The sequence below is a fragment of the Aythya marila genome (genome assembly GCF_965140915.1).
Source record: "Aythya marila genome assembly, chromosome: 11".
NCBI lineage: Eukaryota > Metazoa > Chordata > Aves > Anseriformes > Anatidae > Aythya > Aythya marila.
The window spans coordinates 16,925,386-16,937,638 of NC_139052.1; the positions used below are offsets into that span (position 1 = coordinate 16,925,386).

General features: G+C 53.0%; 1 protein-coding gene and 1 long non-coding RNA gene across 8 annotated transcripts in view; one reads left to right on the top strand and one right to left on the bottom strand.

The window, feature by feature from the left end:
* Positions 1 to 1,689, bottom strand: part of LOC309882301 — a 31,413-nt gene extending 29,724 nt beyond the window's left edge. For all 6 annotated transcript variants that reach the window (XR_014318262.1, XR_014318263.1, XR_014318264.1 and 3 more), the window contains exons 1-2: positions 1,582 to 1,689; positions 1,352 to 1,485 (exon numbers count right to left, since the gene is read on the bottom strand). This is a non-coding gene — a long non-coding RNA (uncharacterized lncRNA). The remainder of the gene's footprint in view (positions 1 to 1,351; positions 1,486 to 1,581) is intronic.
* On the top strand, positions 353 to 12,040 carry NR2F2 (nuclear receptor subfamily 2 group F member 2). 2 transcript variants are annotated; one of them, XM_082769228.1, is made up of 3 exons: positions 353 to 622; positions 8,051 to 8,578; positions 11,691 to 12,040. In XM_082769228.1, exons 1-3 carry the CDS (start codon positions 580 to 582, stop codon positions 11,963 to 11,965), a joined length of 846 nt encoding a protein of 281 aa, XP_082625354.1. In that variant the 5' UTR covers positions 353 to 579; the 3' UTR covers positions 11,966 to 12,040. The 2 variants fall into 2 exon arrangements, with proteins under 2 accessions (XP_082625354.1, XP_082625353.1); XM_082769227.1 differs by lacking the exon at positions 353 to 622 and adding an exon at positions 4,693 to 6,335.
* Positions 12,041 to 12,253: the final 213 nt, after the last annotated feature.

A 12,253-nucleotide genomic window follows, 5' to 3' on the forward strand; every position in this document is an offset into this window, starting at 1 on the left:
CCTTTATTTTTTTTTCTCCCCAATTGGAAGGGTGGGTTGTGATTTTTTTTTCTTTTTTTTTTTTTTTTTTAAGTCTCGCCTTTCCAGCTCCAAACAAGGTGTAGCGAGACGCTCTTCCTTCTAAGGAATGAAATGAGAGACAAGGATCACTCAAAGACATCTCCTACCTTGGGCTTGGGGATTTTTTCTTAAAGGCGAGGCGCACATTCCTAAGCAGCTATGTACAAAGCCCCCCCTGAAATCTTGTCTGTGTAAAGTTAGAGTGTGTTCAGGATTTTTTTTTTCTCTCTCCCAAGGCTGATCGCTAATAATACATCGAAAGCACTTCCCTTTAGGTTGTGGGAAATCTATTCCCTTCACCTTGCCTCCTTTTTTTCCCCCCTGAAGGCTGTAACTTTACTTTTTTTTTCTTTTTTTTTTTTTTTAATCAGTTTGCACAATCGCTTAGATAAACACCAAGAAGGAGACTTCTCTTTAATTACCCAACGCACATCTTTCTGGGGGGCAAACAGCGGTCTGATTATTTTTTTTGTTTGTTTGTTTCACCTGCCAAACTAAAGGAGAGGTAGAAAAAGGAAGATGCAAGCGATTTGGGACCTTGAACAAGGCAAATATGGTTTTGGTATGTTTACTTATAGTTTTTTTTCTTCTTCTTTGACACTTTTTTTTTTTCGGGCAATGTGTTGTGATTCTTGTGTTTCTCTTTTAAGGAAAACAAAAAATCCAAAAAAGCAAATGTTAGCTAACGTGCGTCTTAAACGATCGTTTCTAAGGTTACGTGGGTTGCTCTAAGGAGGGGAAGAGGGGAGGGGGGGGAGACCCGACTCGGTGGAATTGCAGCACCAGCAGCTAGCACGTCCTTTAGCTAAATAAAGCAAGCAGCAAACAAACAAACAAGCGAGCGAAACCCAACGACCGGAATCCGGCTTTCAGGTCCGAGGCAGGAAAGCGCCTCAAAGTCATTTCCAAAGCGGCGCCCGGGACGCGGAGCCCGGGGCCGGGGCTGCGGGGAGCGGCGGCAGAGACCCGAGCCGAGCCGAGCCGAGCCGGGCCGGGCCGGGCCAAACCGAGCCGAGCCGGGCCAAGCAGAGCCTGGCCATGCCGGGCCAAGCCGAGCCGAGCCCGGCCGGGCAGGGGGCGGCAGAAGGGGGGGGCACGGCTCGGACCGGGGGGGCGCAGGCGGCACCTGCCCAGCGCCGCCGGCTGCGGCCGCAGTTTTAGGTACCAAAAATAATAATAATTTAAAAAAAGAAGGTCGGTGGGGAAGGTCTGGTGCTGAGATTCCCCTCTCCCCCTCCGGTCGCTTCCCTGGCAGAGCACGTACAATGGAAAGAAGCCGGAATATACTCACCCGCCGAAGGTGTGGTTGGCAGCGCGGCTCAGGCTTTAAGGCAATTATTTATCCTGTATTATTGCAAAAGGCGCAGGTCTGACTTAAGGCAGCAAAAGTGTTTTGCTCTGACAACAGCGTGCGAGGCACGGTTCCTCGTTTAAAAAAAAAAAAATCACAAAACAGGATCTCTCTCTCTTCCCCCCCCCCCCACCCCCCCCCCATCCCTTACCACTATGCCTTAAAAATACCTATTCGGTCCAGGGCTCGCAGAAACCCTGCTGCAGAAATCTTATAGTCCGGTCTAGGAGTGCCCAAGCCAATTAATTTTAAATCCTTAGGAATTAATCAGATTAAAATGTACAGAAGTTTCATTCTCGTATGCATACGTGAGCCAAAAGTCGTTTCCCTTTAAGAGATCCTTTTCTTTTAAAGTTGAATTTTAGGCAGATAAGAGACTTACACTAGGGGGCAGCCAGATACTGTACTTGCTCCAATCTTAAGCAATTTTTTTTCCTCTCTCACAGCATATGCTCTGATTTAGCACTGTAAATTTTTCAGAGGACCCAACTCTGACAGCCCCTGGTGATTTTCAAAGTACCACAAGCCAGTGGTTAAAAATTGCATTGACTTGGAAGTTCAGAGGCACACAATAGGAGCCACTTTCCCTATTCATGGAACTTCAGTGTGGTGGAAGAGAAAAACACACACATACTACATTGAGGGAGAAGAGGAATTCATTGAATTCTGTTAGACGTAACTGCTTTCCACTGAGTTCAGAGCGAAACTCGGTATTTGTTCGATGCTGTATTCATATTGCGATTTAATCTAGAAAGAATTAGAGGACTGTTAGGCAGCTTTCTGCCGGGAAAGCAGCTTCCCCCTCCTTCCTCCTCTTTTTTAAAACCCAAAGATTTACACCGGCTCTATCCCCAACTCTATTTTAGCAAAATAAATCCTTCCACTCCCTCTCATTAAAATAAATTTACATCTGCAGTAAAATGGCAGGAGGGATGCGTTTATTTATTTGGGGAAACCAAGACAGTCTGACTTTTCAAAGAGAGCGGTTCTATTGTGACTGGGCTCGGAGAAGGACAGTTGGGAATCTCCCCCTTCTTCTCGAGGCGCTCGGCTTGCAGATATTATTTAGCAGAATTAGCTGCAGACCATTTCTACCTTCGCCTCTTCTGCCTCTACCCCCTCGCAGAGGTGTTTTCAAATAAATAGCAAGGCATCTAATGGTGCTAATAGATAGTTATATGGCTACATCCCTGCAAGAGCAAATAGTTAATCTGGGGCATTCTTCATTAATGCTTGAGCAATCAGCGTATACGGCAGCTTTTAAGCGTGTATCAATGGCTTTTCATTTTTACGATCATACGTTCAAACTGTTCCTATCGCAGGTCCTGCTAAAACCGCTTTCTCTTCTGATTTCTGCGTTTGTCAGGACGGTATTAATGCATTTTTTTGCATATGGTGAATTAATCCTGTTTACTTTGTCAGATTCGAGACAGGAAAGCCTTTTTTTTTTTTTTTTTCTTTTCCTCAGGAAATTCAACATCAGCAACAATCTGTGACTATCCTGCATTTTGCACCCCCACCTTCTCCCCCTCTGTCCCCGAAAGGTGACCTCCTCGGGGCCGGGTGGCCGGGTTATTTGGGAACCAGAAGGCTGTTGCTCTCCTTTTACCGGGAAAGGTTTCCTCTCCCCATCCTCAAAGCCTTCCCCGGCCCCAACTCGTCCCCTCCTCGGGGAGAGCGAATTTCGCCCCGGCAGCCTCGACGGGGATGCCGCAGCCTCGTCTTTTCAGACCGAGCCTCCGAGCATCCCCGTCCGTGGGGGCTGAGCAGGGGGATAAAAAGACACTTTTGGGGGCTTCGGGCACTTTCCTCATCCCCTCGGCACCTGCGGCGGGGGGGACCCCGATATTTCTGCGTCACAGAACTGGGAGCAGCGGGGAGAGGTGCGGGGCGCTGAGTCCTTTTGCGGGGCCGGGGGCGAGCGGGCACGGATGCGTGGCTGGGAGCTGGTGTTTCTCCCTCTCTTTGAGGAGGTTTTGTGTTTGTTTGTTGTTTCTTTTTTTTTTTTCAGGTTTTGCTTTTTTTTTATGCTTTATTTTTCTCTCTTTTTCCTCTTCTCTCTCCGTCCCCCGGCCGGTCGCGGTGTATGCAGAGACGGGCGGCTCTCCCCGCGTCCGTAGGGGGTCTACCCTCGGCTGCTGCTCCCGCTGCGCCTGCAGGGCGGGTGACAGAAAATTCACGTTAAAAAGAGACAAAAAAAAAAAGCGCAGAGAAACAAAGTTGAAGGCGGCCGGATGAGCCCAGGCTCCCCGCGGTGCTGCGCGGCGGGGGGCGAGGGAGAAGCGGGACGGCTTCGGGCCGGGGCCGGGACCCCGCTGAGGGGGCACGGGGGGTTCCCAGCGCCCTGCCCTGCCCGGTGGAGCCCGGTAGAGCCCGACCGGGCGCGGAACCTCCGCGCAAACCCCGCGCAGGTGCGGCGGAGCCGTGAGCGGCCCCGGCCTCTCCCTGCCCCGGTCAGGGAGCGGGGCGGCGCCTGCCCTCGGGGTTGATCCCCCTCATAACATCACCCCACTTCATTTTTATTCCACTTCTCCCCTCTTTCACCCCCTTGACCCCCTCCGTGACTGGGCGAGGGGGGGAAGCTCCCCAGGTGAGGGCGAGGAGGAGGAGGAGGTGGAGGCGGCGGGGCGAAGCGCGCAGCGCCCTGCCCCACACCACCACCACCGCCACCACAGGAGGCGGCGGCGGCGGCCTCTAGGACCGCGCGGGCGTCGTCGTCGGCCATGGCGAGGCCGCGCAAGGGCGGCGCGGGCCAATGAGGGCCGTGGGGCGGCGCGCGCGCTGCGGGCCACTCAGGCAGCCCCTCCGTCAGGCAGGCGGCAGGCAGGCAGGCCGCGCCGGCCCCGCCGCGCAAGGCGCCCGGTCGCCATGGCGACGCGCGCCGAGTTGCAGCAGCCGTGTCAAAGTTCACTCCCTCCGCCAGCGGGGCCAGCGGCCGGCGGGGAGCGCGCCCGGCCGCCCTCCCTCCTCCTCCTCCTCCTCCTCCTTCTTCTTCCCTCCTCCTCCCTCTCTCTCCCTCCCTCTTCGCCGGGGGGGCGCTGGGGGAAGGGCTCGCCCCCCCCCCCCCTCCCCTCACACACACCCCTCCCTCAGCGCGCCCCCCCCCCCCTCAGAGCGATGCTGCGCGCTGGGTTGTGATCCTTCCCTCTCTCCTCCTCCTCCTCTCCCCTCTTTTATCATCCCGGCCGGGCGCTGCGCTGCCGAGTTGACTCCTTCCCTCCCTCCCTCCCTCCCTCCCCCCCCCCCCTTCCCTCCCCTTCCTCCTCCTCTCCCTCCCTCCTCGCAACCCCCCCCCCCCCCCCGCCGCCCCCCTCTCCCCCGCCCGCGCCGTGAGCACCGGCGGCGCGGAGGCGAGAGCCCACTTGCGAGGCGGCACAAGCAGCATAAGGCAGCGCGGCGGCACCCGAGCACCACCACCGGCACCCCGGCACCGCCACCGGCACACCCCGGCACCGCCACCGGCACCCCGGCACCCGCCACCGGCGACCGAGCACCGGCAAGAGCCCGAGCAGCACCACCGGCACCGGCACCAGCACCAGCAGCAGCAGCAGCACCGGGAGAAGATCGGCCACCGGCAGGGAGATACCGCTGATAATAATTAATAAAAGAGACAGCCCCCCCACCCACCCGCACGCACCGAGAGAAAATTAAAAAAAAAAAAAAAAAAAAAAAAAAGGAGGAGAGAAAAGAGAGAGAGAGAGGAGGCAGAGAGCAGCGCCCGGGCGGAGCGGCGGAGAGGAAGAATTAAAGCGAGCGAAGGAGGGAGGAGAGACAGAGCGGAGAGAGAGAGGAGGAAAGAGGAGGAAAAAAAAAAAAAGCCCACAAAAACAAAGCGATCGCAGTTGATGTTGCTGCCGCAAGCTGGACTTCCCAAAACTACGGCGAGACCGTCCGCACTCCGCGCCGAGAAAAGTCTCCTCAGCTGTGCGTGCTTTTTTCCGCTGTGTGTGTAATCTTTAACCTTTTATTCATTCTTATTTTGATGGCTTTCCTGAATGGCTGACTGCGAGCTTCCCTGGACCTGGCCCCCCGACACCCGCCTCTCCTCCTTCAACTCCTCTGCTGCAGATCAGCTCTAAGAGAGAGAGGGGGAGATCTCCGAAGAGATTTTTTTTTTTTTTTTTCCTCCCTCCTCTCTCTCTCTCTCTCTCTCTCTCTCTCTCTCCCCCTTTTCTCCCCCAACCCCCCCGGCTCTCTCCGCTCTCCTGGAGCCCCGGCCGCCGCCGCGCCGCTCGCCCCCCCCCGCGCCCGCACCTCCGCCGCCGGCCCCGGGAGCTCCCCCCGCCCCGACCCCGCTGAGAGGGGCAGAAAAAGGAGGAGGAGGAAAAAAAAAAAAAGGCAACAAAAGAGAGAGTGGGGGAGAAAGAGAGAGAGAGGAGGAGGAGGAAAAAAAAAAAAAAAAACAGACTGCTGCAAAGCTGAGCTGAAAAGCAAAGCAAACAAACTTTGAAAATAAAGGGGGAACAGGAAGTTTGGAAACGGTGTCCAATAGATATGGCAATGGTAGTCGGTGCGTGGCGAGACCCCCAGGACGATGTGCCCGGAGCTCAGGGAACGCAGCCTTCGCAAGCCCCGCCGGTGCAGGGACCCCCGGCCGGGGCCCCGCACACCCCACAGACCCCGGGGCCCGGGGGCCCTCCCAGTACGCCAGCCCAGACCAACCCGCCAAGCCAGCAGAACCAAGGAGACAAACAGCAGCAGCAGCAGCACATTGAATGTGTGGTTTGTGGGGACAAGTCTAGTGGCAAACATTATGGCCAGTTTACCTGCGAGGGTTGCAAGAGTTTCTTCAAGCGGAGTGTAAGGAGGAATCTCAGCTACACTTGTCGTGCCAACAGGAACTGTCCCATTGACCAGCACCACCGCAATCAGTGTCAGTACTGCCGCCTCAAAAAATGCCTCAAAGTTGGCATGAGACGGGAAGGTATTGGGATTTCATTTGTTTTGCAATTTTTTTCACTCACTGCGTTTTGCTTTTGGTTTGTTGTTGGTTTTCCTTTTTCCTTTTGAATTATTATTATTATTATTGTTGTTGTTGTTGTTGCTCCTCTTATTTTTACCCCCCCCCCCTCCCGACCCCCCACCCCATCCCTCGGCCAGCTCCCTCCCCCCCTCCTCGAATAAACAGCCAGAAAGTTTTCTCGTAATGGAAGGAAGAGGTGTCGGCGAGGGTGGGCAGGGGAGGCAGGGGCTCTTGCATGCTTCCCCCCCCCCCGCGCCCGTAATTGATTTGTGTTTGTTTTCATTTTGCTGATGGAGGTTTATTGCCAGTGGATTTTTAGTTTCACGCCGCTTGCGAGCGAGGAAACGGTGGCTCTGACGCCTGCTTGCTTGTCCTTAGCGCTCCGGGCTGCATGTCCAGCGTCGCCCCCCGGCCCCGGCAGCCCCCCGTGCGCCCGGCTGCGCGCACCCACCCACCCGCGGAGCCCCCCGGCACCCTGCCTTAGCTCGCGAGTTCTTTTTTTTTTCTTTTCTTTTTTTTTTTTTTTTTTTTTTTTCATAAACCCAGGCGGTTCGAATTACTGCTACAATGGAACTCACCCTACCGAGGCTCTACAGCACTCCACTGTGGATTCCCAGCCGGATTTTCCTCCTTTAAAACCACAAATACACGCGTGCACAGCCCCGCGCGTGGGTGCGCGCCCGGCCGCGCCGTGTGCCCGCTTCCCCGCCGGTTTCTTAGCTCACTTTTCTCTTCTCCCCCCTCTGCCCTCGCCCCTCCGGCGGAGGCAGGGGCCAGAAGGGGAGGCTGGGGGGAAAAGGAGCAGCCCAGAAGTAAGTGAGGGTGCCCGGCTTCTCTGCGAGCTGAGCCTTTGTGATATAAAATTAGAGGAGAAATGTGAGCCTGCGGGTTGCCAGTGCGTGCTCCGGGGCTGGACGCCGCTATGTAGGTTAAGGGTGAGGGGGCTCGGGACTTGCCGGGCTCCTCTTCTTTGTGTTTCTGCAAGAGTAACTAACCTCGTAACGCGGGCGAGAACAAATATAAATCAAGCACGTTTTAGGCGTTCGCCCTCCTCGCCGTCTCCCTGCCTCCGAGCCCTTTTTCTCTCTCCCTTTTCTCTCGCTGTCACCGTGGAAATTTATTAACAAAATGAAAGGCCCACTTTCCACCGGCAGCCGAGGAAGGTGCCGCCGGATAATGCCCCCGGCCCGGCGGGGGGACCTGCCGGGGGTGGCGGGGGCTGCCCTGGCCGCCTTCATTTTTATTTTTATAAAAGGGCCGAGCGAGGCTGGGGCCGGGGGTGCTGGGGGTGGGGGACAGCAGCAGCAGCGGTGCCCGTGTGCTCGGGGGATGAGAAACACGGTTGGGGGGGACCGTGCTCCGGGTTTTGGGGGCCGTATTGCCGGTGCTCCCCACCTCCGGACCGCCCTGCACCGATGGGGGGCACAAAGACGAACCCCTCGGAGCCGCAGGAGGGGTGGCTGGGGGGGGGACAAGGGGGGGGATCCTGGGTTTCCCAGCGCCGGGGCCGCCGGCCTGGCTCAGCTTTGTTGTTGCCGGTGCTGGAAGCGGAGCCCCCGGAGCCCCCCCGGCCCCGGGTCAGCCCGGCAGGCAGCGGCACACAAAGCGGGCTGGGTTTGAAGCGAGAGGGGCAATTCAGATATTAATAGCTGTAGTTTCTTCTTTATTTACTGCAGCGGTCCAGAGGGGCAGAATGCCACCCACACAGCCAACTCACGGTCAGTTCGCCTTGACAAACGGGGACCCTCTCAACTGCCATTCCTACCTATCCGGATATATCTCCCTTCTTCTGAGAGCCGAGCCCTACCCCACCTCCCGCTTTGGCAGTCAGTGCATGCAACCCAACAACATCATGGGCATCGAGAACATTTGCGAACTGGCAGCTAGGATGCTCTTCAGCGCGGTGGAGTGGGCCAGGAATATCCCCTTCTTCCCAGACCTGCAGATCACAGACCAGGTGGCCCTGCTCAGGCTGACCTGGAGCGAGTTGTTTGTGCTCAACGCTGCCCAGTGCTCCATGCCCCTCCACGTAGCCCCGCTCCTGGCAGCCGCCGGCCTCCACGCTTCGCCCATGTCTGCTGACCGAGTGGTCGCCTTTATGGACCACATACGAATCTTCCAAGAGCAAGTCGAAAAACTGAAAGCCTTGCATGTCGACTCCGCAGAATATAGCTGTTTAAAGGCCATAGTCCTCTTCACCTCAGGTAGGCAGCGTTTCTTTGCTCTTCCGTCCCTCCCCCGCCCCCTCTGAGAAGTGCTCGCTCTTGCCAAGGGGAGCTGCCCGCAGCCCGGCCCTGCTGCGGCCCCCCCGGGCACCCCGGGCAAAGAGAGGGGCTCTGGGGGGTCCCTGCGGGGCCTCGGCTCTCAGCACCCCCCCTGCGAGGGAGGGCGAGCGAACAGATAAATAATAACAGCCACGGCGATGAGGAAAAGACGAGCAGGGGACCCCCACAAGCCCCCTGGTCCCTCGCTGCGTAACGCTGGGGAAGGGGGAAGAGAGGGGGCGCGGGGGGGAGGCACCCATTCGCCACGAGAGACTGCGCTTTTCCCATTGAAAATAATATTTTATTTAACAGTGTAGCTCTGGGTTGTTGCATTTAATGACACGCATCCGAACAGCAGCAAAAAAAATCTGTTTGATGTTGTTAAATACGAGTCGTCCTATCAGGGAAACACACTTTAAAAAGAGGATCATTTTATGGGCAGCCAGGAAGGGGAAGAAAAAAAAAAAAAAAAAAAAAAAAAAAAAAAAAAAAGCCCTGCAGGATTAAAAAATTGAATTAAAAAAAAAAAAAAAGTTAAATGCGCAAAGCTGAGTTTAAAATATGTTCCCTGCCATCCCATAAAATAAAATAAATCAACTTTCCAAAGAGCTGTCTCTGATTTAAACAGAATGTGGCAGTGAGCAGTTCTGTGTCATTTAAGCTGAGGGGAAAAGTTTGCATTTGTACCCAGCAGGAACTGCAGCGTCCAAAGCGAGTAGCGGGTGCGAAGGGATCATTACCATAAGTAGACAGGGACAGCATGAAAAAGTGAGAGGAGAGGAGAAGAGAGGAGAGGAGAAGAGAAGAGAGGAGAGGAGGGAGAGGAAAGCTGCCGCTCGGCGGTGCAGTCCCGGGGTGGCACAAGCCCGCCTCTCCCGAGGCAGAGCTCGAGGTGTTTCTTGGATAATCAAAGAGAGGGGGGAAAAATATGTGTCAACTTTGGCTGCCTAGAAATAGTGCATGAGTTATAAAGCAATAATTGAGTGCGTTGTGAAATCTAATTAGCTTGCACTAGAGTTTAACCTGGGTGAGTAATAAACCTGATATTAACTCTGGAGGCTAAATATTTTTTTTTTTTTTTTGAAAAAAAAATCTGCTCGCTAATTTGTGCAATACGTTATCTCAGATTGCTAACTTTAAGGCTGCAGCGGCAACCCACTGTGCTGGAGCCCTAGAAGTTTGGGGTTTGAGTTTAAAAATACATATATTTATTCTGTAACTCATTCGAAAGCTTGGGAAAGTGGCCACGCGATAAACATATGAATGGAAGCAGGACCTGTAAAATAATTACTCATCGGAGTTTTTTAAAGCCTGATATCAGGAAACAGGAAAAAAATGTAGTTTATGTGGGAAAAGAAGGGCTCACAATCCGTTCCTTGTTGTGTTAAAGGGGGTCTGGGGAACGAAGTCATTTTCTGGACTTTGTCCAGGTTCTGGGTCGTGACCTAAACTTCCTTTTATATATTATTGCTTTACACATAAAAAACTTCTCCCCCCCCCCCCCCCCCCTCCAATCACTCGTGCTAAAGTCCTGAGGTGATCGATGGGTAGGGCGCCCCTCGCCACAGGGACACGGGGATCCCGAGTGGGGCTGCCTGGCCGTGGGGCGCTCATTTGATTTTCTGTCGCTTTTTAGGATGCCTTTTCCTCTCCCTTCGCCCAAACGCCCAGCGAGAATCCCACACACGCACCCAGGCGGCCCCAGCCCCTGGCCAGCGCACACCCACGCCCGAGTTTAGCTGAAACCCTGCCTTTCTCCAAAACCCCACTTTTTTTTTTTTTTTTTTTTTTTTTTTTTTTTTTAGCCTTCTGAGAAAACAATCGTCCGATCCTGTCGTAACTGTTTAAATTTATTGCTATTTTCCAAATGTGAGGCCTGGCGTGTAAATTGCCTCCCAACTAGATAAACGGTTCTTGTTATCTGATTCTGGGGAGATAGCCCCGTGCACAAGCTGGGTTACGCATGCGGCTCCTGCAGCACCCCAATAACAGCCACTGATGGAAAGCAGACGCACAGAGATGCATATAATGTTTGCTGCTGCCTCTTTTTTCTTTTTCTTTAAAAAAAAAAAAAAAAAAATCTGGGTTCTAATGACTCGCAGAATATGCATGTGTTAGCCCTGTGCCTAGGAAAGCCACAGGGAGGTCAGGTCACAACCTGTGCTCTTTCAGCACAGACGTCTCTGATTTAAAGGGAACTTATTGTATTTTAGCGTATCAGAAAAAAAAAAAAAAATGTCCAGACCCTATCAGGGAGTTTTCTTCTTGTAAGGGCCTTTAGGTTTAAAAAGAAGAAGAGGAGGAAAAAAAAGAGGGGGGAGTGGAGGGGGGGGAAGAAAGAAAGAGAAAAGAAAAGAGGGGGGAAAAGAAACAGCTCAAATGAACAGAGAGATCACAGTTTGCATGGCTGCCTCTGAATAGGCTAAACTGACAAGATCAGTTTTAAAGGGCCACTTAAATCAGTTTCAAAGACTGAAGAAAAACGCGTTGTCTTCTTTGGGGGAGAATCTGTTGCTGGATCCGGGGCGCCATTATCCTTGGCTGGGCCAGTTTTTTATTATTATGATGCTGATTATTATTTCCATCGCTATCAGTAGTGTGCCTTCCCATCGCATGCTCAGGCTCTCCGCGCTTATTTTCCAAAGGGGGGGAGGAAGAGAAGCTGCCTCTCCCTCCTTCGCCCCAATCTTTCCCTGCCCCCGGCCTTGCCCCCAGGACCCCGAGGCAGGGACCTAGCCCGGCGGCACCTCCTGGTTGTGGGGTGCAGCCCCGACCCCCGCTCCTGGAGCTGCTCTCCATCCTAACGAGACCCTCCAAGAGGGAGAAACGCAGGCGCATGCAGAAAAGAGGGAGATTGTCCCTTTTGGTGAAACCCACTCAGGCTCTGGGGGGCAAGGTGATGGCGCACTTCATTCTAGCGAATTTAAAAAAAATCAAATTAAAATTAAAAAAAAAAAAAAAAAAAAAAAAACTTTTTAATCTGATGATTGTTTTCTTTTTTCTTTTCTTTCTTTTTCTTTTTTTTTTTTTTTTTTAATACACTTTCTTCTAGATGCCTGTGGTCTCTCTGATGTAGCCCATGTTGAAAGTTTACAGGAGAAGTCACAGTGTGCTTTGGAAGAGTATGTTAGGAGCCAGTATCCCAACCAGCCAACACGATTCGGGAAGCTATTACTACGTCTCCCCTCCCTTCGCACTGTCTCCTCTTCTGTCATAGAGCAATTGTTTTTCGTCCGTTTGGTAGGTAAAACCCCCATAGAAACCCTAATCAGGGATATGTTACTGTCTGGCAGCAGTTTTAACTGGCCTTATATGTCCATTCAATAAAATAATCGAGAGAGAGAAAAAAAAATTAAAAAAAAAAATGAGAAGGGAGATGAAAGAGAGTGAAAGGAAAGCAAATGACATTTGGGTTCTGGTTGTTTCTTAAATTTCCTTCTGCTAAGAAAGGATGTAAAAGGATGTTACAAGTTTGCTAAGAGAAGACAGGAAAAAAATTAATGGACTGTGAATTAAAAAAGAGACTGTCAAATGAACTTTTACAGAATGCATTAAAAACTCCCGTGTCGTTCAGAAAAAAAAACTTGCTACTTATCATTTTTTGTAAAAAATAAA

Bases quoted from the DNA above. Each gene is read 5' to 3' on its own strand.
- NR2F2 (XM_082769227.1), top strand. From the start codon at position 5,906: ATGGCAATGGTAGTCGGTGCGTGGCGAGACCCCCAGGACGATGTGCCC. The intron at 6,336-8,050 runs GTATTGGGATTT...TATTTACTGCAG, and splicing joins AGTTGGCATGAGACGGGAAG to CGGTCCAGAGGGGCAGAATG. The intron at 8,579-11,690 runs GTAGGCAGCGTT...ACTTTCTTCTAG, and splicing joins CATAGTCCTCTTCACCTCAG to ATGCCTGTGGTCTCTCTGAT.